Raw genomic sequence first — 27,369 nt, 5'->3', positions numbered from 1 at the left:
CAGTAGTTTCAACACATTCACACTCCAGTCCCATGTGTGTGTGTATTACAACCTCCGATGCCCACAGCAAGGGTTAAGGAACACGAGGCTTGGGAGAAGGCCGCGAGGCACACGCTCAATTGCGCTCGGGGTTTTCTGTCAACGCCAGACCGATTTGTGTCGGCCTAAACAACTCTGCTGTTAAAGCCTAAAATGAACCCACCTCCTCCCTGCCCCACTTTGACTCTGCTTGCTACTCTCTTCACCTCCTGTGCATTCGGCTAGTTGGCATAGGCGCATGGCCAACCGTGCTCAGCCAGTACAGACACTGGTACATACGATGTGAAAGCACTTGCCACCATGAGACACAGAATGAATCACTTCAAATGTGCATACTGGCAACACTCCATCCACACTACTACTTCACCAGAACCGATGTTCTCCATAATTAGGCTGCATTCTTTCTCCTCGCGTGCTATCACGAGCACCTTCTCCTCATTGGCTGCGCCATCACATGCCCAATGATGTATGCACTAGGCATATTTCTAGTCAGCCAGAACAGGGTAGTTGCCTTGACGTCAGGGCAGCAAGCTCATCTCGCACCCCAGGTGCCCGGGTTCAATACCTATCCTGACCGAAATGCACTAAATTTTTTTTACAAAGCCGTGAACTTGCACTGTTTACAAGAACCTCACTGAAAAATTTGACATCAGTATGAGCTCTTTAGGCCTGTTTTTACTCTTTGACGATGTGTTAGATTTTTCGACCCATTGGCCACATTACGCCTCCACATCACAACTGGCGTAGTTATTTCCGTGACGTGCCCGGCAATAGGAGGAAGTCACAGCTTGTGTACCGCGGACTGTCTTCTGAACTTCGATGAACGATGAGCTCTTGAATATACTTTCGCAATGCTGCACTCTTGACTTTAGAATAAGGAATTTCCAGCTATTAATTTTTTCCTAAGCATGAAGGCATTAAAATCACAAAGGACGCTTTCTGGCATGTCACGAGTGACGCTTCCTTTTTGGTGTGTGTGGGCTTTTGCACGCCAAGCTACACTTGGGCCATAAGGAATGCTGTAGTGGAGGACTACGAATTAAATTAGATAACCTGAAGATCTTTGTACTGCACTTAAATCTTGGCTCACATGTGTTTCATTTTTAACCTCCAACCAGGAGATTATTGCACCAATGCTTGATAGAATTTTTCACCTCCCATGGTGCAGGTAAAGGAACGTGAGAATGGAAATCCTCAAAGGGGACCTTTTGATACAACACGTCTGTGATGTGCTGGTATCTTGTTGGTGACAGCACAGTGTGTAGATTAGGCAAACAGAAGCTTGCTCAGATCGACTGTTCAAGACGAATTCGTCAAGAAACCAGGTGGAAATATGGGGCTCAAGTTCATCATTTAGTCTATTCAGTTTGGTGATCCTGTCAGCCAACATGGTAAAAGCATTCAAATTTTGTCATTCTTTGAAAGCACAGCTAGCATTGAAAGAGCGTAGTTACAAATTAGCCTTAGCCACTCTTTTTGTTAATGTAAAGCTTCCGCTCAGCTGTCCAGATTCGGCGTTCTTTTTGCTTGTCCAGGTAATCGATGACGCAAACTGGCATGGTACAGGTCCATGCTAAGTCCATTCACCTCTGAAGTCATGAAAGCTGCAGATGACCTTGCAGCTTGGTGACCAGCTGGGACCTTGCATGTTGTGTTGAACTAATAGTTGTTCGTCTCAACGAAAAACCCAAGGCTTGGACGAGTGCGAATGTGGCTGGGTGGTCCATGTGTAGAAAACAGGATATAAAAGGCCACAGGCACTTTGATTGAGAAGTAGTGGTTTTTCTAAGTTTCCGGTACAGAACGGCTGCTACTTTCCGAGGTTGCTCTGTACAGCCTTAGTTGTTAGGATTGGGGCCTGTCCCCAATACAGCTTGCTCATCGCTTCCTGATTCTATTTTGTACAGCTATGAGAGAGGTGTGTGTGTGTACCTCCCAAGTGAAATGTTTTTCGAAAACATGACACACGTGGACACTGGGAAACACTTGGCAGATAGTACACGCACACTAACACTTCGGTTTAGTAGTTCATCAGCTGCAGTGTTTCAATGACTACATTATAAAACACCTAAAATAAACATAACTGATGACACATCACTTGCTCTCTCCACAAAATGTGCGAACACGGTTGATTCTCTAAAGAATGCAGCCCCTTCTCAGCAGACCCACTTGACAAGTGGTTATGTCACAATAATCCTGTTCCACTGATCTTCCATAAAGAAAGGCGTGTTTGAAAAACAAGCTGTCGCGATTGCTACAATTTCACGCTACGGCTCCCCCAGGAATGTGTCAGCAATGTGCTGGAACCCATGCTCATATTCACCTGCCTTGCAACATCATCATCATCATCACCGCTTATCTACTCCTACTGCAGGGCAAAGGCCTCTCCTATAGAATTCCAATTATCCTGGTCCTGTGCTAACTGCGAACAATTTATCCCCGCAAACTTTTTGATCTCACTTGCCCATCTAACCGTCTGCCGCCCCCTGCCACGCTTGCCTTCTCTAGGGATCCACTCCATTACCCTTAATGACCAACAGTTACCTTGCCTTCACATTACATGCCCAGCAATTTCAACTAATATGTCCTTAACACGCGTTTGTTCCCTGACCCACTCCACTCTCTTCTTGTCCCTTAACGTCTTCCGTTCCATTGCTCGCTGAGTCGTCCTGAATTTAAGTTGAACCCTTTTAGTGAGCCTCCAAGTTTCTGCCCCGTAGGTGAGTACCTGTAAGATGCAGCTGTCATACACTTTCTTCTTTAGGGACAATGGTAGGCTGCCATTCATTATCTGAAAATGCCTGCCGAATGCCTACCCGCCTTGCATACATGCCCCCAAAGCTGCATTCCACTCATGGGCAAACCACTCTCCCCCCACGCATGCAGTGGCAACTCTGGCCAGACGCCGCACGGGACGGTGATCAGCGGGACGGGGCACTTCACGACCCCGCTGAGGCGACCCCATGGCCAGCACTTCGGCTGGCGTCACGTGACCCCACCACGGCAGGCCGAACAGCAGCAGGCTGACCGGCAGCCCGTGTGCGACGTGGTCTCCAGCCACACCCTCCCCGTGGCGACCTTCGTCACCATCCAGGACCACGACAGCAGCGCCAGCGAGCCTGAACTCGATGGCGACGTCGTGCCACAGACCGAGGATGAGGTCAGTACTCGGGACGAAGATACAGAAACATTCAGGCACCTGACAGCGCCAGTCAAAAGTGAGCTGTTCTGGCAATTGTCCTCAAACACGCCTGTGACAGTGTTTGCAATGACTAAACTCTTAAAACTTAGAGCCCGCCAGCTGCGGCAGGTGTGTTTGCAGATATAGCTGCACAATTATTTTAAAACGAGCAAGCCTCGATCTCTCTTGGGCACCTGAGGTCACCTGTTGCATATAGGAGGTGTGATGTGCAGGCGACAAGGATGTGCAGGTTGCAACAAGCAGGACCCAATGTCAGAGACCTGAAAATGCAGACATCAGCTTCAGCGATGAGCAACGTTTAGACTACCAATGTTTGGCCTACGTACATGGACCACCATAGTTCTGTTGTACATGTCATTCATTCTGATGTGTTTGCGAAAAAGCCAGAGCAGTGAAGCCTAGCATCCCAACAGCCCACTGGACCTGAGCACAAAACTGTTTTGTTAAAGTGAAAAATCATAATTGGATGCCATGCACTTGAGGATTTAGTTTTAAAAAAGCAAAGCTATTATAGGGCGATGCTGACAATGAACCACCACTGCAGTTGTTTCTGTAATCATCTTTTTCGAAAACAGCATTCACACTAAAATCAGGTACATTCACCCAATCTCACCTGAACAGAAACTGCCTGAGCAAGTGCCTAATTGAACAAACTTTTTCAAATACACCCCTCCCACCCTCTAAATAAAAATTGAGCCAATGCTAGAGCTTTAGCCGCCAACACCTTCAACATGGTTTCAAGTGCACAAAAATACAAATAAACTTGCTGGAATTGTCACCTTTATTCTTACTTTGTGCTATGGAAATGTTCACGATACATGTAGGCCATCTGGCTAAATTTGAAAAGTGAAGCAAGTTTGAGATAAGATAAATTTCAGACCACACCACGGGACTGGCCCAAGTTGAATACGCCAACACAGAAAAGAGTGCATTATTGTATACAGCAAGTATGTGCTAGTTTTCACTAAGCTGCTTGGCTAACACCTTACATCGATGAAGATGATCACAACGATAATTGTCTGCATTTTGTTTCTCCCCATGCACCGTCAAAGACATGGTGATGATGGACAGATAGGACGAGATTGTCGCATTAACAGCTTGGCAATTCCTTGCCTCAACAGCAGCAATTATAATGGTTGCCCTCATTTATCTCTTTCCAATTCCTTGCGTCAACAAAGACAATTATGATGTTCAGCAACCATGGGTGGAGGTTAGGGTGGAAGCGTCAGCAAACAGCTAGTGCTTCAAGACAACTGATTGTGTGCCGAAGTCGTACGACCTGAAGTGTTCCAACTCCCTTCTGATACCAGGGACAAACTTGGCATGCCAAACTCCACAAGGCATTGCGCATGCTTTTTAACGATGTTTCTACATTTATCAAGCAGTTTAAGCTTGGGCTGCACTGAGGTACTACGTTAGAATAGTTTTTATACTTCATTTGGTGCCTATTGAGTTACCACTCCTGTGAAGCCCAAGGGGTCCCCTTAACTTCATCAGCTCGTATAATAATTTTCCATCCAATGCACACCGGTGCAGTCTTTGCAATCCCCGGGGAGTACAGAATAGAGCACTGCACGGACGTGATTTTAAGGCCCGAGCCCGGCCCGAGCACGCTTTGTGAAGCCCGAGCCCGACTCGGGCCCGTAACACCAAGCCCGGGCCCAGCCCGGGCCCGGGCGTTCATAAGTGAGCCTAGCCCAGCCCGGGCCCGTCGCCTCAAGCCCAGGCCCGGGCCCGGTCATTTGTTTTTGAGCCTAGGGAGGGCCCGCGTGTGTGTGACCAGGCCCGGTCTTAGACGCTGAAGAAAATTTGTTTATTACATTTGGTCCAGTGTCTTCGTAGCAGGAAATCAGATGGAGCATCTAGTCTGTACAAGCACGTCATGAATTGAAATGCAAAAAATAAGGGTGTAAAAGTGCATGTAGTTTAGCTTACACCGTCTGCAGTTAACGCCACATCGGTATAATAATAGCTCGTATTCTTACACGAGAGACACCATCCCCTTTGATGACCAGACTCTTGGCAACTTCACATGGTTGTCTCGGTCACAAGCTGGTAGTGCTGAAATTTCTTGCTCTCCATTTGAATCCACGAGTATGTACGTGCGTTGAAATATTTCACCTGCAGTGGTTGTTAAGCGGTGGTGTTTGTCCAGCACGCGAGTTTCATTTCCAGGCCCGTCAGCCACATTTAGATTGGTTCGACATCTCAAACACACGTACATAGACATAGGTGCAAAGCTCCAGGGGGTCTTAATTAGTTCCTTCCCCGCTAGTGCATTCCTTGTAACCGTATGCAACAAAACATAAAAACTTGATGCAGTACATGAAATGTCATTAAAATTACAGTATAGTGACTATCAGACCTAGCAAAACACATTTTTAAAACAATAATTAACATCAAGAAGCGCGTAAAAGTAAACTCAGAATGTTCATTTTTATGCTCTTTTCTACACTTGACGTCGGAACTATTAATGGCCGGGCCGATGAATTCAAGCCCGAGCCCGGCCCAGGCTTGCGACACTTGGCCCGGGCCTGTGCAGTTCTCTAGTACAGAACAGATAGCTTAGGATGTTTGTGCTTGATGCAACACTTCCCCTTCAATTTCATGGCACCAGCTGTAGTTGCAATACTCATGACTTATCCCCATGCATCATTGGCAAAAAAGACCATAGCCATTGTAATGTTTGTCAAAGCAAGTTGGCCAGCTGTTGGTTCATTCCCAGCTTACCCTCCACCTGTAGTTGCCGAAGCCTGTCACTGTCAACTCCATTGCTGCAATAAATTGGTCAAGTAGCTGAATGTAGGCCGTTGTCGCTGTTGCTGCAGTATTTGTTGGCTTTTGTAGAAGGCCGGAAAGCCCCGCCAGATGGACAAGGGTCAGGGGCCCCTCACAAGGACCGACAGAACCAATGCACAACTGTAAACGGCATGAAAGGCAAATGTGCTTAAAGGCTCGTAGGAAACAGTTCGCAGTAAGCCAATGTCAAGGTGTAACCTACCAAGCCAAGGTGTAACCTACACGTGCCCTCTCTGCATCAGCGACAGGATTCTGCCTGTCTTGTGACCTTGGATGATTTGTGCAAAGAGGCCGCATCAAGGACAATGCAAGGTCACTGTTTCCAAATGTGCCGCCTGAATACTGAACATCGCAACTGAATGCCACAATGAGGGGGCCGTTTGGCTGTTTTCGGCCTCAGGGTGCAGACTTGACACTGCACGCGCTGCAACCTATTGTTCAGAAATAATGATTGCACTTTCAGATTACCACACTACCAACACCAAGCTGCAAACATTTTCCCATAACTTGTCAGATTAAAAGGGCACTAGGAAAACACTACTTGCTAACGCAATTACTGGGCATTTTATAGCTCCCCCAATGCTTGTTTCACGATAAAAGCTGTTTCCATGCTCAAATAAAAGCATCTCAGCTATTGGAAAGCAAACTTAGGTCGGCTCGACGGGCCATGAAACGAGCACTCGGGGACAGGAAACGAGCTACCTAGATCAGGGAACAAACTTGAAGATATAATAGTTCAAATAAAGAAAGAGAAATGGACTTGGGCTGGCCATGCAGTTAGACGAACCGACAACCGGTGGACAATTAGGGTAACAAGTGGATACCAAGAGATGGGGTCAAGAAGGGGAAGGCCAATAACACGGTGGAGGGATGAAATGCGGAACTTCGGGGGTAAACAGTGGACTCGAGCAGCGCAGGACAGGAGCAGTTGGAGGTCAATGGGAGAGGCCTTTCTCCTGCAGTAGATGAAGCACCGTACTACGGAATTTGTACTTGAGCAGACATGGATCCATGTGGCACGATGGTGTACGGGCGATGTCTGGCTCCCTCATACGAGCACAGACCCGTCTCGTAAGTTTGATAAGTATTTTGGTTTTTTTAAGACCGTGAGAGATGTGAACTACTTTTGTAAATTAGGTTAGAGAGTATAGTGTCATGTGCAGCTTTATGCATGAAAACACACGCGGATGGCACTCTGGACACGGGTACCAAATAAAGCAGGAAGTTTTCTCTCGCTTCTTACAGCCCAGTGTAGAATGTCACAAATAATTAGGCTAATGCTCCTGCCTATAGCAGCAAACATTATAAACTTTTCTACTTTTCGAAGGCCTTCCCTGTTTAAATCCGTTCTCAAAAACGCCATGAGCAGCATTTGGAAGAATCTTTCACTGAGCAGCTACCCCACATCAGTGGACAAGCCTGGTCAATCCTGTAAGGTCATTGTTTATGTTGGAGTCCACTAATTGTAGACAGGCTGAAGCAACACAAACATGATTTTGAGAAGAAAAACATTGAATGCTCCAGCAGAGCACGTAGAAGCAACAAGATGCATCATCTGGGTGAGGGCACACAATATTTGCACAGTTTGCACGCTGAACCAATCTAAATGTCTCCCTTTGAATTGTTTTGGCAGAGCTTTTTGTTGTCGACACCTGTTTAAAGTATGGTTTTTCCGTAAAGTCCTCTGCAAGTCTGCCCCAAGATTTGTGACAATGACACTTTAGGAAAATATGATTCCAGTTTATGACGGGGATAGTATGAAAGCTATCTTGCTTCTAGCCTCCAGTGCAAGCCCGCATTCTGCGTCCTGCATCCTTTCACAGCTACCTACCTTTCCTTGCAAGGTTTTTCAAGTGACAGGGCAGATGACATTGCAGTATATCGTGGCAAATCCTTTAAGTACTTCCAGGTGGTCAAATGCTGATACGCTAGTAGCGCAATGTAATCTAGCCGTACAGCTAAACAATGCAACGTGCTGGTCCCAGACACCACCTGCATGTAGGAAGCTCAGAGTTTAAACTGCTCCGTTTGTTGAATACACAAGGAATCGAGAGGCAATGTGAACACGCAAATTCAAACAGTTATTTTTGTAACACTGCACTAGAGGAAGGATGCACGCGTCAAACTGCCCGCAAAGCTGCAAAAAAAGGCAAATGAAAAGTCATCCATGCACCAAATAACCAATTTGTCCAACAAGCGAACACCAGGGCCCGTTTTGCAAGATGGTTCCATATTAAGGGGGTACTTTGGAACGTTGACTCAAAATCTGTGCGCATAACCACACACACAGAGAGGCTTGCAGCAGCAAGAACAAAAATAGCCACGTATTTGCTCCTTTCGTTGCAAATGTCGACGAAAGACGATAGTTTACTGGCGCCCCTGCCAAATAAATGCCTCCCTTCTCTTTCCCACTCACCTCTCATGCTGTTCCTCTTTTGTCTCATTTCTCCCAAGCTTACACGCTAGAGGATTTCTCAAGTCAATTTAAATTACCACATTCCACTGCTCCAAGTCGGGTGCCTTGTTGCCAGCGCTGCCATACGGCGGAGACGCGCATGAATCGAGGCACCCTACTACGTTAATAGAACCATGTTGCCCTACTCCACGAGCGTTCCAAGCAAAACGTGGAGCCTATCTAGTGGAACCTTTTGTCACTGCTGCCGTTTGATTTCCTAAAATCCCATCAGAAGATATAGTAGCACGGGTGACAGCAAGTGACGGAGTGAATTTTTTTTTCTGCAGTTGTATTTCGTTTGCTATCGCAGAAACCAAGCATCCATAAATTTTGTAATTAAGGAACGCTGTAAATATTACTCTTGTATTGATTTTCTGCCTTATATTTGTGTAACGATTGTTCTTATTCAACAAAGTTGAAGTTGACAAGTACGAACACTGACATCAGACTTATTAGATTTGGCTGTAGGCATACAAGCCTATTGCACAGCTTGTTTCACTTTGGCTGGGTGGCTGAATCGAGTCACAGACATACGTAGACCAAAATTTCTGTTTAAGTAGCCCAAGAAAGACATTAGTCTTTAGAACCAACAGTAACAGTAGGTGAATGTTACCAGTGGCAACTAGATTCAGTCGAACTGGGAGCCACAACAGATTTTACTAGCGACTGCTAGATGTGGTCCGCACCCACTGCAATCAAAACGTTTGAAACCAACAGAGGTGGCAACATGCAATCAAGGAAGGTTGGATTATTGCACGGGTCCTCATTTAAAAACCTGTCTTTTGCAGCTACGCAAGGCTTTCCACAACCAAAGTATGGAGCTGCGGAAACTCCGTAGCCAGCTGGCCAGCAAGGAAAAGAAGATCCGGGAACTGGAAAGCCAGCTGCAGTTACAGGAGTCGTCCAACGGCTGCTAGAGGGGATTGACCCCCCAAAGCCCCCTTGCGTGCAGACTGTACAAAGCACCCACTACAAAGAGCAAACGCTTATTGCTGCCTTCTGTGTGGCCATTCCTTACTGCCGCAACAAGTTGGACAATGCCAGCTGCCATGAAGCTGCCAGGTACCACTGCGCACCCACTTGCAGGCTTTCCCCCCAACCTGTAGCACAGCCACTGTCCAATGTTAGGACAATATGCAAGTTCGCCTGCAACTCTCCGTGCTTTTGTCAGCTGCACAGCAATCTTGGATTGCCTGATCAAAGCTAGACACCCTTCATTGGCATATAACAGTCAAATTAAGGTATAGTGGACGTCACATACACGTGCTGGGAAGAGCCATCACTGCTAAGTTCATGTGAATTTCACAATTACTTTGCCAGCTGCAAATGCAACTATGTTTTATGCAACCATTTGTCAATATCCAGCTCTGTTTAATGTTGTGTACAGATAGTACCAGCATTCTGTATTATATAAAATATGTTACTAAGTCAGCAGTGCTGTTGAGTGCTTGAATGTTCGGTCATAATGCTATGTTCTTTGCTGTTTTCAGCAGACCAAGTTTTTTATAAAGTCTCTATGCAACATGTCTTTGGCTTGGCAAATAAAAGCTTCACCGAACTGTGCAGCCACTCCGTTGACATCTACTTGGTTGCAGATGGCAACGTGGCCAACTGAAACCTCAATCTTACCTTGCCGAAACATCCTAAGCTGGAAATTGTGCACCTATGCCGAGTTAGCACAGACTGGTTAATTCACTTCTGCATTCAATGTTTGAGCAGCCCTATAAACATTAAACCCTGCTCAACACCAAGTTCTCGGCATAGCAGCCGCCACAATACTCGCTCCCTCAGCAGCCAAGGCAATGCAAAAGTGTGCGACACAAACCAACCCACCACCAAGGCGGTTGCAGCAGAGGAGCAGTCCAAAGTTCAACCTAACCTGGAAGAGTTTCCCAACGCTTCGCTGCACAGAGCACCCACGTGATGCAATGCCGCTGCACGTGCTAGTTTGTGTGCCTGCTAAAACAAGCCCACAGTTCGGGCTCTGTGGCTTCGATTTAGAATACTGAGAACCGGCGCTGATGCCTTGGGTTCAAGCCCCAGCAGGTCTTATATTGTGCAGCGAAGCATTTGGAAATAGACAATGCTTCACAACACATACTGCAACAACTTTCCCCCAAAGACGCTCCACAGCAGCAGTTCACATTTCAGTAAAAACTTTATTTTAACAATTGAACCAAACACTGGACAAAGCCCTTGCTGATAATTTACACTTCCGTGCACCTCCTTGGTGCCACAGAAGACGCGCAGCCGCAATGGAAAAGCCCGCATAGCCGCACCAACGCATCTGCACAGGCCCTTCCCTCGCAGCCAACATGCGACAATAAAAGGCATTTCATTCAATGTTCGAGCAGCAAATCAAGAAAAGGGAGGGCCGAAAATTGAATGAAGAGGGGAAAAAAAATTCTGGATGACGATGTGGATGTGCCAGTATGCACTCTGTCCCTAGAGGCCACCCCCTTTTCCAGGCAAACTTAAGTTATTTACTTGTCCCCCCGCGCAGCCGAGGGAAAAAAAAAACCGCACAGCTCTTGGAATGTGCAGGCTGCCGGCAGGGCCATCTACGATCGGAGCAAGAACAGAAAAACTGCATCAGTCTCAACAACCTATACAAGTCCGTTACATGTCGAGCAGAGCAACTGACGGGCATGCTGACAACCACCCGTGCAAAGAAAGAAAAAAGGTAGGGGAGGGGTTAAGTTGTTCACAAATAAAATGAATGCGGGGGAAAGAAGGCTAGGGACAGGTACTGAGGATGATGCGATTGTGATGTTGCATTTTGTTTCCGTCTGCCGCTGTACAAAGTCTACAGGTGACAATGAAGACATAAAAAAAAAAAAACTAAAGTAAAGATGCCGGGATGTTCCAATTGTGTTGAGTGCTCTTCCCGCCCCCTCAGTCCTCCTCCCCCTCCCCGTCCTCCTCTTCTCTCTTCCGCTTCTGGCCCTTCGGAGACTCGTTCTCTGCAAGATAGGCATAAGGACACTTGTCAGCAGTGCCCACACCAGTAAAACTACTGCCCAGAGAGAGAGGAAACGAGGTGGGTGGGTGGGGAGGCTTACCGTCGCCATCCTCGTCGTCGTCCACATCGTATGGGTTGTAAAAGTCCCCTTCACTCTCCTCCTAAAAAACAAAAACACGATTTGTCAGAACCGAGCCTGAACCTCATGCCGATTTGACAGTCAAACTTTCGCACTATCTGAAGTGAGTGTCCTATCCAGCAACAACGCGACGAATAGTCAAGGCACGCACATCTTCCCATACAAGAATGGTACTAACATCAATGTCGTCTTTTGCTAGGTAATCGAGACCGACCTCTTCCTCCCCATCTTCCTCTCCGTCCTCGTCATCAACATCATCGTCTTCCTCACCATCCTCATCATCTTCGTCGTCCACATTTACATCATCTTCGTCATCCTCTGAAGGTGGGAGTTAGAACAAGCAAGCAAGAGTGAGACACACTGAAAGAGGGCAGCACTCCACAGGCAACAACCCAGGATGGGAATTGGCTCACCATCGCTTTCTCCTTCCCCGTCAACTTCGTTCTCATCGTCGTCCTCCTCGTTGCCTAAAGGTAGGAAATAAACAAAAGATGAGCACTTGCACATGGAGAAATAAAGGCCCTTGGAAGCCAAGGATCCCCGCTCACCGTCCTCATCGTCTGCTTCGGAGTCTTCCGCCTCCTTCTCGTCTCTATCATAACCATCCAGGTACTTGAGACTCGGGATAAGTTCGAATACCCGATCCCTGTAGTTTTCGATGCTGGTCACCTCACAGTTAAAGAGGTCGAGGTTTTTGAGGTTCTTGAATTCCTTCTGGAAACAAAACGAGCCTGTCAACGTTTCAGAGAAGCCGCTCAATGCACACGGCACCACATCAGCTTCGGAGCATAATGCCAGAATAAATTGCAGACAGCTCACCAAAGGATCCAACGTCTCCAGCCCCTTGATTTTGTTCCCGCTCAAATTTAAATGTGTGAGTTTGGGGCTGCCGTGCAGGAGGTTGAGACCGCCAGAAATCCTGTTGTCACTGAGCTCCAACTGCGAGAAAGCGCCGGCGAGAGATAAGAGGCCGCCGCCATAGCGCACAAGAGCGGGCGCGGTGGCCGATAGCCCACCTTTTTCAAGTTTGGAAGCTTGGGAAAGCCCTTGAGACTCGTGAGGCCGACATTGATGAGGCTGAGTGACTCGAGGTTGACGAATTCCTCGGTCAGGCCCACGATGGCGGTACTTCTGCAGTTGTCGAGGTTCAACTCGTGAATCTGCGTCAGTAAAGACGGGAGGGAATGAGATTACATGTGCCGCAACCGCCGCCGCCAACGACGACAGCAGCAGGCGTTGAAGCGCTCGCGACGCCACCGGCACGCACAGCGGCGGCGCCGAGCTGCAAACGCCGCGCACGAACATGAACGTGCCGCGGACGGCAATTTCTGCGCAAACGCCGAGCTCGCAGCCTGCGGCGCGTCCACCAACATGGCCCCGCAGAAAAATTGCGTAGTTTCAACGTAAGCGCGCCATTTCTTCAGTACGAGACACAAAGGGATCCATATTGAAAACGACAAAAACGAACATAAAAAAAAAAAAAAAAGCGCAGCGCGAACCTGCGCGATGCACGACCCGAAAATAAAAGCGCCACCGACGCCGCCAACATCACAGCTCCCAGCACTAACGATTCGCGCAAGATCGCGAAAGTCCGGCGAAACTATCGGAACCTCGGAGCGGCTAGGCGTAAACAATAACTGTTCACTTTTTAAACTCGCCTGCGCTGCCAATCCAGCCGAGAGTCAACATGGCGGTCGATCCCCAAGCAACCAAGGCCAGACATGGCCCTCGGCTGACATGAGCTGTGGGCAGGGAAAATTGTGCTCCGCGACGATTGCAGGACGCCGCGAAGAGACATTTCTACGCGTCCGGTAAAGCAAATTGTGCTCTGTCCGAGTTGCCAACTTGCAAACAGCCCGAGGCACGCACCTAGAGCCGATAATGGCGGCGTACCGGTGCCGCACAACGTGGTCTAGCACGGTCGACACAAACACTGCCGACGCTGCCGATAACAGCGGCCGAGAGAACTCGACGTCCGCAGAGAATTGGTGGGATTCACTGGTGCCTAAGAGCAAATCGCAACCTCCTTCGAGATGCAACGATGAGTTCGTTTTTTTGTCGATAGCGCCATGTTGACATTCGTAAGTAAATCGTCCACGTTATGCATTTGCCGCTAAATTGACTTACACCAGAAGTTCAATAAGCAAGAAGATGAAGTTGCGTCCCGAAAGGCCTGATTTCGCCCGTTGCACTGAACTCTGCCACGATAACTGAGCAGCGAGAGCGGTATTTTTTTTTTCTGCGAACATTTTAGGCGGCAATCTGCCCTGGTAAAACGATGAATTTTTCTTTTTGATGCGAGCTCCATGCACAAAATTGTGCTCAGTCACGAAATAATTCGGGCCTGCAGTGCGAACAGCAAATTTATGGTCATGAACGGAAACTGGTCGAACAGCTGGATTTTCTTCCTTGCACAATGCACAATTTTGCAGCCGCATCAACACGAAGGATGGTAACGGTGCAGAAACAATCTACGCCTAAAGCAGAAAATAGCGGATAATGAAACAAGCATTCACCTGCTCGGGGTTTTTACCCCGCTTCTCCAATTCAATCCTCTTCTCCATCTGTACAGCAGCGGCGGTGGCGGCGGGCACGCAGCCGACTGGCTAGAACACAAGCGGCAGCAACTCTGAAAAGCAGGCGCCAAGCAGCGCGGCAACCTCGATATGGGGTCCTCCTTCAAAGTACATGTACGCCGTAGCAAACTTATTACTATTCATGAGGTCACGTTCAAAACAACCAATCACAGGCTGCGAACGATCGAGGAAGGACTAAGTCACGTGGCATCCTGGGCCTCCGATTGGCCGAGGCAAAAAAATAGTATTTTCTGTGTTGTAAACTACCACACCTCGGCGATTTTCACGCAAAAGCCTACAACCTGCGCTTGTATCCGTAACTTGCAAATTAAGAGCTATACAAAGCGTTGTTAATACACCAAACGCAACCGATCACATGCCTCCTTTCGTCGCTTTCATTATGAGCTTTGTGGTGGTACTGACTCACGTTGGGCCGGTAAATAACTGCCACTTCACAGCGCAGCAAAACGCGGGCCGTGTGATGGACACAGTAACACAGGTTTATTTTCTTTTTTTTTTCTTTTCAAGACATGTCAGAAATTAGACTTGCACGTAATCACCGTCGTAAAAGCCGGTGTTGCTAGGTTACAACATTAGGCAATTATTCGGTGATCACGTGTTACGTGGTGCGCCATTTGCAAGATCAGCGAAGCTACTCACAGTGGCGATTCTAGCTATGTTTCTCGCACGAATGACTTGAAAATTGCTTACCCGTGCCTCTCGCATGCTCGCTTGTTGATATCAGCGTCTGCTTTATATCAAGAGCTCTCGATTAAAAGGTCCGCAGCGCCGCCACCGCAGGTGTTTGTTTGTTACTACAGGCCTCGTTCGTACGCCGCGCACTAACTAATTTTCGTCTTCATTTCGTGGCACCTCGGCGCATTTCCGAGCACACCTTGCTTCGCAATTGTCAGTTTCCGTGCGGAGTCCGCGCAAGTCGTGGCCACGGTCATCGCAGCCGCTGTCCCACTGGCAATACAGGACGCGCCGAACTACCTTTCGTGACCCAACGGAAGGCGTTCTGCGCAAAATCAGGCATTGCACCGAATGGTTATTTGCTTGGCTGCAACGCGGCTGCACACCGCCGCTCTGCGCTGCCGCCGAGCCATGTCAGCCAGCCACAGTTAAAGAATAATTACGTCATGTTTCGTTCGCATGTGTTGAAAATGAACGAACTAACGAATATCTACACATTTTTCACCCGTGTTTTTCCTAAAGAGCGAGAAGCATTGTTCGCCGAGCAGGGAAACACGCGTTCGTGCGGACTACTTTCTTCCGCGCACTTGTCAAACGCTGTCCCAAGAAGTGGAATGTCAGGAGGGCGCGTCCGTTTTTGCCGGACACATTCGCAGCGCGTCTTGCGCTGTGCTCATCAGCAGCGAAGGTTCCAACTGTTGGGGCGCGATTTTGGTCGACTACGTCATGTTTGCACGAGTCCAGGCAGGCACCAGTCATTACGTGCGTGCACGTTTCACCCTGTACGATCGCGCATACCTCCGACAATAATCCCTGTCCTTATTATTCTCCTCCGCGTAATATCACACGCTTTCGTAATTTCATGCGGTATTTATAGCGGCGACATCCGCAGCGAGTGCAGTTTGTTAATTCGGTATTGAATACAACGCATTTGCGTGCTTGTGAGCAATTTTATTTCAAAGGTCTTCCATGTAGCATTAACAGACAGAACACAACGAGACGGCACGCTTTCAACGAGTAGCCTTGCGTGGTGTAGTTTCACTCTGGAATGACGAGTTGGCCCCACATTACAAAAGTTGCGATGGCTTCTTTGTTCAGGCCAGCTCTCAAGGTGCTGTGCACGAAAGCCCTTCAGCCGTTCATGACCATTCTCACAAAGTCTGCAAAAAAATAAATTTGGCATTAGTTGCATACTTCATACACAGGATTCAGGTTAGTACAGTATGAGCAGACGATAAAATTGCACGGAATTTTTCGTTTGTGCACAGAAGACGAAAGTGTCCTGGCTCGATCACGATCAACTTCCATGCATGCGGCAATATTTTGTGGCAGAATGCACTGTACAACAGCTGGAACGACAAATTGAACGACGCTTTTTCACAGGAAATACACCAGGGGAGGTATTCTTGTGTTTGTCCGTTTTATTGTGACGCACTTCCAGTTGTAGGTGGGCTTTGTATTGACTTTTGTACAACTGTTCTTGCAAACACATTTTAAACGAATAAACCTATTTTAACCCCTTAAGCGCTTTATTTTTTTTAGAATTTCCCGACCAAAAGTGCCTATTTTTTTTATTGCTGATTTCGAATCTGATTGTACTAAAAAGTAGCTAGTCGATGTTGAAAAAATATTTGTACCCCACAGTTAGTCAAATCAACACAATAAAGTTTATTTCTGAAGAATACATAGGAAACCAGGTACCTGCTGCTAACAAAATTAAAAACTTTATAAATAGAACAGTTGCAGATGCCACATCTTTCTTCACTTGTGTAGGCTAAGCACCTTTGCAAATAGCTGGAGTGCAAGGAATACCCACATCTCTTCCTTTGTCACTGGTACCCATTTTTTGAGGCGGGAGTGATCACTGGGAGGAAAGCATTTCAACTTTTCAGCCGCTTTGCGATTGGTTTTGTCTACAACGTATTATATAAGTTCATCGTCTAGAAACTGCTGAATATATTCCATATTGTCACCCGGCGATGACCATATGAAAGTCTTGCCTGGAATGGCCAAGAATGGAAAGCGATGAGCCTTCACAGGAGGATTGTCCACATAAAGCAGGATCCACTCGCGCGCAGTCGCGATGTTCGCTTCCCCGCTGTCTTTGTTATCACCGGAGGAGCTGCTCAATTCACCGTCATCGCTGTCTTCACTTCCAGAGACAAGATAAACATCTGTATCCGAATCAGCATCACTTGAAGAAGATGACGAAAATGAACAGCTTCTTTTTCTAGTTGACGGGCCAGCTATGCATGGGTCGGCGCCACCGCACGCCATATTTTCATAAAAAAAGCGCGCCTTACCGCAGGAGAAAACTAATTCGTCGAGCAAATGCTGCCATCTAGTGGACGGCACGCAATCTAAGCCGCAGACGAGCGCTTCTCGTCCTGAACAGTATAGGGCAGTACCTATTCCGCTAAGACGAGCTCTGCTCGTCCAAAGCAGTTTGGTGACAGTTTGGGCAGGACGAGCTCTGCTCGTCCAAAGCACTTAAGGGGTTAAACTATTTTTTATGTGTTTATTGTTCCGCCAGCGAACCAACAACAAGGCGACGATAAATCGTCTGCTCCGAGAAGCCGCCGCTCATAGCTCCGCCGTGCTTGCATGGCGTCACATCTGGGTGTTTGCTTTTAGTGAATCAGGGCTTGCTCAAAACGGACACAACACGAGAATACCGCCCCTGCACGATACTTGACAACCCTTTAAGATAGCCGCATAAAAATTGGTTGCAGGCCACATCGCAGCCTAATAAGGGCCGAAGCATGGAGACTTGTACAGTACGCTTCATGCAACATAGTTCCCACGCAAACAGGCACAGAGGTTGCCTTCATGCCCCAAAGCCAACATCCCAGCAAGATCTATAGTGCAGCAATCGTTCACCAATACACGCACTTACCAGCCCAGCTAAAAGAAACAGCCACCTGTACTAAAAAGCATCAGTCTAAGTCAAACTCTGTCCCGAGGCAAAATTCTGTTTTGTCCATTTCATGCCTATCTCAAACTGCCTATTCTGAGCGAGCCCCGACTGGCTGAAAGCAGACTACTTTCATGTGACTTAGCCCAAGCAAGGCGGAGTGCCAGTTTCTGTGCATGTCATTGGTCAGAGGCCTTGCAAGTGCAATTACCTCCTGATTGGAATGGATGCGAAATGGACATTTTCTAAACGGGCACAATTTAAGAATCCCACCCGTGATGACACTCAAAACGACGCTTACTGCGTGCATCATTTTGGGCCCTGCATGAAGCCCCAATCAGAGGGTGCACTGTGTAACTTCTACAATTACTCTGCCACCCGCTAGGGACCCAAACCGTGGAATATAAAGAAACCTCACCACAAGAGACACTCTAGGGTCATGGGAAACAGGTCTCTTGTAACCAAAAATTTTAAAAACACCGAGGAGTCAGGCTAGATCACTTTATATACATCAGCACCATCGACAAGAAATTGTGCAGTACAGTTTAAAGAAATTATTCACAGTAGTTCCAGTGCCTGAAGGTTGTATTAGCTTCCTTCCCAACTTCTTGAGGCAAAGCACTTCACTTTGCAAGCCATGCTGTTGCTCAGAATACCATGAAAGTGCTCATGAATGTTCGTCAGCCTCAATTGACAACACTTTCTGCCCAGCAAAGTCGTCCTTCTTTTCTCATCATTTAGGGCAGCACTTACATGTGTGAGGATCACATTATCTGTAAGCTCTTCGGAGCACACAAGGTCAACATCTGCGGACACAAATTTCTCTAAAGGTTCTGGGACCTTTGCGGTCCCTTGTATGCAGGCCCAAGCTTCATCTTTACGGCAGTTTTCTACAAGATCTCCCATATAAGGCCCCCTTCCATCGTGTCTTCTAAAACTTACTCTAGGGACCAAAAATTGTTCCCCTTAGTAGCAGTCTCTTGTAACCGTGCCTCTTGTATGCAATGTTGCTAACATGACCAATGTAGGAAAACCAACAAAACTATCTTTGCGTGTCTATTAACAGCGTTCCTTGAGACAAGGCTTTATTTTTGGTGCATTTGAACATGGATATTGCATTACTTCAAAGTGATGGCCATAGTATTAGAGAATTCGGCCCCTGGTGTCGAGTCTCCTGCTACAAAACAAACTTTCTTTAAGGGTTTTTCCTCGTCGTTTTACCTCCAAAGCTTTGTCTTAGTGAAACTTTTCATGCAGCCCCTAAACAAACACCCTACTTACAAGTGATATTCAGCCTCTGCCTAAAAACCCAAATCGCAAGCAGCATGAAAGTAGCACCCCTCTGCATCTGCGCAATCCCATCCTCCAAGACTGGCGATCTACTTCACAAAGCCACATCGATTAGGCATTTCACCCAATACCCCGTATCCAGGCTTGCCTGTAGCCCCGCCGTCTTCATCCTCCAAGGAGAAGTTTGGTTTGGATGGCTGTGGGTTAGAAAAGTTAAGTTCTCTAACAAGCACTGGTATCTCACACACATCACCATTTTATGCCTTCAACAGACATTCAACAATAGCGGCGGGGAATAAAAGCAGTAATCTGCAGCCTATGAGCCACCCAGTCACAGCCACCATAGCAGCAGCTGAATAACAAGGCGGCCGGTTTAACTGGCCCAAGGTTGCTACCTTCGTAGTGCACGTTTCCTTGCGAGTCCTCCTGGCCAGCCAAAAGCTGCTCCACTTCGTCATCAGTCAGTTTTTCACCTGAGTCAAGGAAGGCAACATAGAAGGGGGGGAAGCACGGTAAATGAGCATGGTCTGCATACCACAAATACAAACAACCATTTGTAGAAACCAGGAGAACATTTTGCTCACTATGGGTACTGCGGTTTCGCAACAGCTACTGACACGAAATTTTCGTGTTACGTTTTTTTTTCCTGCTGCTATGGGTGTCTATTAGCCCACTAATCATAGAATGGCACTTTAGACGGTCGATTGCAGCGTAAACAATAATTTGCGGCGTCGTTTATTCGTGTCAGTTTCGGTTTCGACAAAACGAACGCCGAGCGGCCGCCATGACAGGAGGTGGCACCTGATGTCACCATTCTTGTCGCCTTGCTGCCAATCTGGACGCGCGCGCGAGCAAGCGCACCCACTTGCCCAGACCGGCCAAGCTCTTCACCATCCTCGCGCGCCCAGGCAGCATGACGTCAATCGCAAAACGATGACTTGCACACGTGGTGTAGCAGCGCACGCCAACAGCAGCCAGTGCATCGGCTACGTAACGGGAGCCCTGACGTCAACAGTTTAGGGCAAGTGCAGATGATGTCATGTCAGCCTGCTCTGGGCTTTCTCATGCGGGCAGAGATTGAAAGGGATTTATAATATGTTATACTGAACGGCTACTGTTGAAACTTGTTGGGAGATATCTTCTGATAAAAAGGAAGCATTTTACTTAGTTATCTCAGCTTTGAAATTTCGTGTCACTACACCTTTAATGATACATGCTCGACACAAAAAACTGCATCAAACTTGCCCGCATCCACATTTATTACCTCCAAACCTACGCAAATAACAACAAATAGCACTACCCAGCTCAGATGGTAGACAAACTAAGATGCAAATAAAACCTTTGGCCATGTGCGAGCAGTAATGACACAGCCCTTCTACGAACACTTGGTCAGTGTTAGAAGCTCCTGGTGAATGTTTATGTTCTTCACATTACAAAAGCTCCTTCAGAAATAAGCCATGAACTTTTACCAAGATCATTTGCCGCTGATAGATTTTAACCCACAAGTCCATCACAATTGAGGCGTTTAAAAGAGACATAGTGGTGTGTAATGATTACACCGAGGAGAAGATGGAAGTAGCAGACAGACAGCTCTGTTCACCCTTTCCAGTCCAAAACTTTTACCCACTTTCTAGCCGTTCCGGTCCGCAACTATTTTACCAGTTTCTGGCACCGTGACGAAAAAAACACAAACTGTGCAAGAAAAGCTCACAGGATATTATTTTTTCTCTTGCATTCTGCTTGCTACTCCTTCGCCATTATTTGAGCAGCGTATGAAACCGCGCGAAGCATTCTCCTGGGTGTAGGCCAGGGTTCTTACTGCAGGTTTTGCACAAAAACAGATTCCCTCCAGTTTCCTTTTGTTTTTCTATGGCTACAAACAGCACAGTCCTTGCTGCTTCTGCCTAGGAGCTTGTAGATAAAATGGCTCATCCCGTCTAGCCTTTCCTCACACTCCATACGTGCAGACAGGCCCCACTTTTTGGCTCGAGCCCTCAGGTCACCCACCAGCTGTTGGATGAGGTTGCAGCGGTACTGCAGGTGTCGCTGCTCTTTCTCGCCACGTTTTTGCAGCTGTGTGTGCCTCAAAATAAAACTATTGACAATGGAAACCTCTAGAAGCCAGAAAAAAAACAAGCGTTCACCACCATTTTATCATCTTTCGATAAAATGCGTAGCTCGCAACGTAATGATCTGCACAGTGCTGTCTCCACCACCATCGCAGTCTTCGTCACTTGCTTCTGCCGAATCACTGTTATCACTATCTGGTGAAGGCATGTAATTCTCTTCCTCACTGAAGTCATCATTGCTTTCGCTAAGTGAAAAAGCGGCCATACTTCTCAGCGAACAGCACGCACATGAAAACGCTCTGGGATCCAGAGGGCCCATGCTGAACTATGCTGCACCGTAGTGCAAAAAGGAGTAAACTTAAACAAAGTTCGCTTATCCGTCAAGAGATGGCGCATCACGTATGCAAAGAATGCGCGCATCACAGTGAGAAAAACTGCGAATACCCAAGTTTGGCGGAACCCGACAACAAACCGCTATGGCTGTGTTGTGTTTTTGGACAGGGCCCGATAACAGGCCACAGAGGGTTAATAAGCATGTTGTTGCTCAGTCTGGCTTCAGGGGAAATAAAAAAGCACTGCCCGTGATAATGGCAGATCATCTCATTTGTGACAAGAGCACATCACTGATTTTGGAAGACAAAACTAAACCCCAAGATGAGAGTTCTGATAGGTCCAAATCGGTTTTAAAAAATCAGCAACTGTACTTTGGTACACTTAGCTCTCGACCCCCAAAGGGTTTTATTTAACATCACCAAACTGATGATACTGACACGATTTTTTAGGGGGAGGGAAGGTGGTAGGGGGGGTGTTACAGGGCGGAAGGAGTTTAGCTTGAAAGGCACACTAGTTTACACGTTGCCTGGAAAAAATTTGGAAGGGGGGGATTAGAATCCACAGTTGCACCCCCACCATGACAGCCATTCTAGAGTAGAGATCATGTGCTGGTCTTATTGGTTTTACTTTTCAAAGCATTCTACCACAGTTCCAGCTTCATCTCGTAACAAAAACTTCATATGCGGTGCCACTACACAGTTACTCAACTGTTAGCCTGGAAGCTGTGGAATCTTTGTCAAGGCTACTGATCTCAAGAAAAGGGGGCACCACTAGGAATTCTACAACACAGTGTGGGCGAATATGTGGCTGCAATTTAACCCACGAGAGTTGTCGAATGCTACTTCTAATAGTGACAGTGCGTCAAATCAGCTGAAATAATTACAGCTACTCGATTTCAAGAGCTGAGCAGTTTTATTGCGCTCGTGCTCATTTGTAATGGCCCGCTCTGGGACTTAAACTTTACATTAGCCACTTTTGCAAAATTAATAACAGTTGCGCTACTGTTCCTGTAGCAAAAACCTCCGGTGGGCTGCTACTGGGCAGTTACTGAACTGTAGAACCTTCACCACGCGTTACAGCTCCTAAAGAAATGTGTGCCATTTCTAACTTTGGCCACTCATCACAAGATTTTTGCAATTAAGGTTTAATCAGCAAGTCTGGGATATCAGTTCCAGCTGCGACCCCACGGTGAATTGGCTGCAAATGTTCGCAGATGTAGGCTTGCCCTCACGCACTTGTCTGTTGTCACGTCTCCTCCCACGCTGTCACTTAGCGCTGCCACGTTTGCCAAGTTCCAGTACCTACTTGACCAACAATCTACATAGCTCAAAATAAAGGTCCCTTTCGTGTCTCGCTGATGCACCATTCCCTGGTAACCGGCTGGCTTGCTGGCTTGTGTGCCTGCTCCAGTGCTTCTGCGCAAGCAGCGTCTCGAACTTTCTTGCGCTGGTGTTGCTTCAGCCAAACTATTTTTTTACTTTTATTTACAAATACCGCTCTCTCACAGTTCGAGTAATTGCTGGTGTGGGTTCACAACAGTGAAAATAGACTAAACTAACAGAACACATGTGCATGTAGTTCCTTCAGAAAGCTACTGGTGGGCAACTTTCGCAGAGAAACATCCAGGTTCTAGCTCAAAGTGGCCACATTTCGGATCTCGGGGCAGCTAAAACTCGTCTCGGAATAGCAAACTCCAAATTACCTGCAAAAACTTTCCCACAACACTAACTTTTTACATCCTTGTTTTTGCTGCACCATTTGCATATGACAGGTATGCTGAAAACTGTGCTGCAAAAGTAAATTTTTCAGGAAAAAAAATCAAAGCCGTTTCACTCAACGTGAAAACTGACGGAAGTGCAGAACAGTGATTCACCATTATGGGCTGCAGCGCTGTTATTCGCTCACTGCTACCACCCAGTGCAATTCAGATTTCCCGCCTCCGTAGTGCTCGCGTGCCCCCTGCCTGAAACAGCGCCAGTGGGAGTTCTGTTCTTTTTGTGCTTGCTTTTCCTCCCGCACATGCCGACGTTGCACTGCCACTTTTTTTCCTTACTATTGCAAAAACCAACACAACAAGCGTCCCGATCTAAATGAACACAAGTGGCGCCGGTTAATTACAAATGTTTTGCGTCAAATGTACCTGCAGTATTTCTTGCGCTAAACAACAGATGTATGACACCCGCCAGCATTTCACGAGTTTTGAACGGTTATGACCATTTAAACTGCTTGGTTTTTGAAGCCTCTGCGGGACGCTCTACGACGAAACGCCGGGCTCTACTTGGGTCCGTTATTTCGTTGCGCCGCCTGATTCCGGCAGTCACTTAACATCGAGTGTTACAGCGCGCTACAACGACAAGGCATGCCCCTAAAGTGCTCTGCACATAAAGAGAAGCAAGTGGAAGTGCGCGCCAGTGCAGCAGAGAACTGATGATAGTAAACCTCTGCAGGGTGTAAATAATGAGTGTGGCTTGAAGGTTAACTGAGCAGGTTTTTGGCATGCTGCATAGCCTGGATGAAACCCTCAGATCAATACACCAGGCTACGTTTCCCCTCACCCAACGTGGTGAGCAGGTGTCGGAGTTCAGCAGAGCTGATGTAGCCATTGCCGTCCTTGTCAAAGTGACGCAGGCCCTCAATGAAGTCCTCGGCCGTGTCTGTGCTGCGGTTCTTGCTGATGGTCTGCAGGATCGGCAGGAACACGTCAAAGCTGATCCGCTCATCTGCAAGCACATCAACCAGGGAACACAACATCGCAGAAACCAAGGGCAGCAATGGCACGGGCGGAATCAAGGTGGTGAGAGCGCGCAGAGCTGTGCCATCCAACTATACACACACGCAAGGGGTACCACATCTCAGCAGAGTATCAACTCTCAGGAACTGCGGAGTCAGGCTTGCACATTCACCGCTTGGTTGACAGGTGGCAATAAAGTTTTATATCAAGCGAGCGAGCTACAGCCTGCAAACACACTGCGTCCTCTGGTCAGCACTCATGGACAGAAAACTGAGAAGGCCAACTGTGCTAAGCGATTGTGGTACCCCCTTTGCTGCTGACACACGTATATCGGCACGCCAATTCCTCGGTGCAAAATCTATCCCACAGCAACAACGTTACATTTAAACATGCCCTACACCTTGCTTCAAAACCTTGGACCCAAACCTAAACGCTGGTGTGCATTTCTATCCTTGCTTTGTACACGCAGTTTGCATGCAAGAAGCTTAGGTGCTATTTGGAGCCTTCTCTGGAGTAGATTAGTTCAGAATTCGTCCTTGGAGCACTGCAAACAGCAAGGCCAAGGAGACAAGACACAGGCGATGTTTGTACTACTTTAACAATAAAGCCGTACTAGCTTGGCGGTGACAACATTCTAGCCCTTAACAGGTGTGGAAGGTTAGAACAGCCCCTTCAGTCCCATTGGAAGGCATCGACCGAAATAATCTCCAGTAACATAGGCGTGCGCAGAGTTCTCGATTAGGGGGGGCAAAGTCTTACCGCTGCGCCCCCCCCCCCCCCTTTACAGCAACTCCCGACCTCTCTCTTCCCACTGAAGGCCTAGTGGTCCGAACACTGTGCAAAGAGGGATGGTTATAAAATTTTTATTTCAATGTGGTGGAATTGCAACACATACAAAATATTTCTGAGCAGAAATGTTTACTTTAATGTGTTACATTGGCAAAATATGGGCCAATTTGGCGCCCCCCTTCAGATGATTAGGGGGGGCGGCCGCCCCCCCTGCCCCCCCTGTGCGCACGCCTATGTCCAGTAACCTAGTTAGTAACTACTTTCCAATCACTGCCTTCGAGTGACTGCTTTCAATGTGAACAAGGGAGCCTTAATGCTTGCGAAACGTGATTTTTATACATTAAATGGGTCAGGGACTTGCGTTTCATCTCTCAGTTATGCCACCGGACCAGATGGTATGCCGTACAACTAACAACTCCCCCAAGCCAACTTTGAAAGCGGAGAGACTTTGAATGAAAGAGCTTCCCATCACTGATACAGTAAAACCTCGTTACAAGAGACACTTGGTTATAAGAGACATTTGAATGAAAGCGGTTTGGTTGGTTTTGCTATGTTTGCCATGTTAGCAACATTACATAAAAGAGACCTTGGTTTCAAGAGACATTTCTTTGGTCCCGTGAGTATCTCTTGTAATGAGGTTTTACTGTATTACTGAAGTGGCCTGCAGACATTCTGGGAATATGCACATGGATTAAAAGTCTACTTCAAACTGGCATTTTGCCTACTTATTTAAAGCAAGAAAAAAAAACAGCATGTGGATGAGACAAGATCAGTGAACAGACGATGTGTTTTATCTGTGTCCACTCGTCTTGCACCACTCAGCTACGCGCTGTACTAACTGGCCTGCTTTTGCAGTCTGACTGCTCCAAAACCTGCACTTCAAATGGCCGAACGAACCTGACAGAACAGCAGTAGCTACTTCAAATTATCCAAAATGAAGTGCATTAACGACAAGGTACTTGTTCACTGCAGTGCCTCCTTAGCCTACAACTGCGAAAGGACTGCAGTGATAGGATCCAGCCCACACACTTTCAACTTTTTTGGACGAAATGGGCGTTGCTTTCCCCCAAAGAGGCAACCACATTAAGTACGGTTCTTGCTACGCTTGGGCGTGGGTAGGCACTTCACGTCACTGACCGGGCCTGAGCTGGTGGCAGCACTTCTTCACGTCAGCCTCAGTGGGGTTCTGGCCGAGGGCGCGAAGCACATCGCCGAGCTGGGAGATGTTGATCTTGCCATCGCCGCGGTTGTCAAACAGCGAGAAGGCCTCCTGGTAGTCTACGCAGCAACCAAAACAACAACAGTTAACAAACGGTGCTAGTTTGCACTGTACAGAGGGAACGCACCCCTAGAAACCTTGAACAAGCTACAAAAAGGTTTCCTTGCGTACTTGCCAAGCACTGCGTATTGTCTGTTTAGCGAAATAAAATCTTTCTGCTGTGTGCGCTTTGCTGGGAGATGCACGACGACTTCCAAATTACAGCGGCACCTAGCTGAGGGAAAGCATAGAGAAATAAAAAAAGCTCCGCAGCCTGACATCCTTATACTACCCGTGCCAAAACGGAGAGGACGCGAAACTGATTAAAACGGTATCAAATACGCAGCACGCGCGTCCTGATTTTAGTATTGAACAAGCCCCTCTTATCATTCTGAAGACGCAGGAAATGTCATACCAACTTCGGTGAAATCGAAGTACTTGCCGAGCGAACGCATCGTCCCACAATAGACTGCAGCAGTGGTTTGCTCGTAAACTAGGCACACTTCGCCCGACAGTTGTTACCCTCCCCTTCACACCGCTTCCTAATATGGAATAAACAGGAACGCTCGATGACCGCAGACCGCGGGAGAGAACCCCACAGCGAGCAGGATGACTGACTGGGTGTGTCAACAGATCGGTATTCGTAAACGTCGAAATAAAACAAAGCGCTCGGCTGCTTACCGCTAATTTGGTCGTCCGTGTACCCGGCCTGTAAAGGTATTACGTGGTATTACCGCATGAGCTTAAATTAAAGAGACTACAAAGGCAGCAGAGGAACGCTTACCATGATGTGCAGCCAGCCGACAAGTTTCTAAAATGGCGTCACGCACAGTTCTTGACCGACGGTCGTGACGTCATTTCCGGCCCGGAAGCACTTGTCTGCTACACAAGTGATTTGTGCTTGGGGCGGCGGCGGGTTTGCGTAGTACATTCCGGCAGAGTTGCACTACGTGAATGTCTTTTTACCCCGTGTTATCAGACTTCGTCGCTTCAAGCTCCTTGCTAGTTGCAAACCACACTTTGCGTTTTTGTTTCAAGCTACAAGGCACAATGAGCCAATCCGAACTACAAGACTTTTCGAGAAACGTTACCAGGGCGTCATGTTGCTATCTCCGTC

General features: G+C 47.5%; 3 protein-coding genes across 10 annotated transcripts in view; 1 reads left to right on the top strand and 2 right to left on the bottom strand.

Annotated features, from left to right (window-relative positions):
- The window catches only part of LOC144178612 (coronin-2B-like), a 152,396-nt gene extending 142,331 nt beyond the window's left edge, over nucleotides 1–10,065 (top strand). For all 5 annotated transcript variants that reach the window (XM_077706596.1, XM_077706597.1, XM_077706594.1 and 2 more), the window contains 2 exons: nucleotides 2,926–3,199; nucleotides 9,284–10,065. In XM_077706596.1, coding sequence (XP_077562722.1) covers nucleotides 2,926–3,199; nucleotides 9,284–9,412 — 403 coding nt within the window. In that variant the 3' untranslated portion in view covers nucleotides 9,413–10,065. The remainder of the gene's footprint in view (nucleotides 1–2,925; nucleotides 3,200–9,283) is intronic.
- Nucleotides 10,066–10,634: 569 nt separating this feature from the next.
- On the bottom strand, nucleotides 10,635–15,215 carry Mapmodulin (acidic leucine-rich nuclear phosphoprotein 32 mapmodulin). 3 transcript variants are annotated; one of them, XM_077706603.1, is made up of 9 exons: nucleotides 14,884–15,215; nucleotides 14,113–14,225; nucleotides 12,613–12,756; nucleotides 12,416–12,535; nucleotides 12,145–12,310; nucleotides 12,010–12,063; nucleotides 11,775–11,914; nucleotides 11,558–11,618; nucleotides 10,635–11,458 (listed from the first exon to the last, which is right to left on the bottom strand). In XM_077706603.1, the coding sequence occupies exons 2-9, from the start codon at nucleotides 14,158–14,160 to the stop codon at nucleotides 11,391–11,393; spliced, it is 801 nt and encodes a 266-aa protein (XP_077562729.1). In that variant the 5' UTR covers nucleotides 14,161–14,225; nucleotides 14,884–15,215; the 3' UTR covers nucleotides 10,635–11,390. The 3 variants fall into 3 exon arrangements, with proteins under 3 accessions (XP_077562729.1, XP_077562730.1, XP_077562728.1); XM_077706604.1 differs by lacking the exon at nucleotides 14,884–15,215 and having other exon boundaries at nucleotides 11,811–11,914; nucleotides 14,113–14,298; XM_077706602.1 differs by lacking the exon at nucleotides 14,884–15,215 and having other exon boundaries at nucleotides 14,113–14,294.
- A 583-nt stretch (nucleotides 15,216–15,798) lies between these two features.
- Nucleotides 15,799–27,166, bottom strand: Mlc-c (Myosin light chain cytoplasmic). Of its 2 annotated transcripts, XM_077706608.1 has the most exons (6): nucleotides 27,037–27,166; nucleotides 26,934–26,961; nucleotides 26,132–26,272; nucleotides 24,030–24,194; nucleotides 19,468–19,545; nucleotides 15,799–16,028 (listed from the first exon to the last, which is right to left on the bottom strand). In XM_077706608.1, the coding sequence occupies exons 1-6, from the start codon at nucleotides 27,037–27,039 to the stop codon at nucleotides 16,000–16,002; spliced, it is 444 nt and encodes a 147-aa protein (XP_077562734.1). In that variant the 5' UTR covers nucleotides 27,040–27,166; the 3' UTR covers nucleotides 15,799–15,999. The 2 variants fall into 2 exon arrangements, with proteins under 2 accessions (XP_077562734.1, XP_077562733.1); XM_077706607.1 differs by lacking the exons at nucleotides 26,934–26,961; nucleotides 27,037–27,166 and adding an exon at nucleotides 26,668–26,824.
- Between the last annotated feature and the right edge of the window lie 203 nt (nucleotides 27,167–27,369).

This window comes from Haemaphysalis longicornis, unplaced genomic scaffold (assembly GCF_048455015.1).
Source record: "Haemaphysalis longicornis isolate Haplotype H1 unplaced genomic scaffold, Haemaphysalis longicornis Haplotype H1 scaffold_4, whole genome shotgun sequence".
NCBI classification, from domain to species: domain Eukaryota; kingdom Metazoa; phylum Arthropoda; class Arachnida; order Ixodida; family Ixodidae; genus Haemaphysalis; species Haemaphysalis longicornis.
The sequence above is the reverse complement of the archived record's forward strand: the minus strand, read 5'-3'. Positions and strand labels throughout refer to the sequence as shown.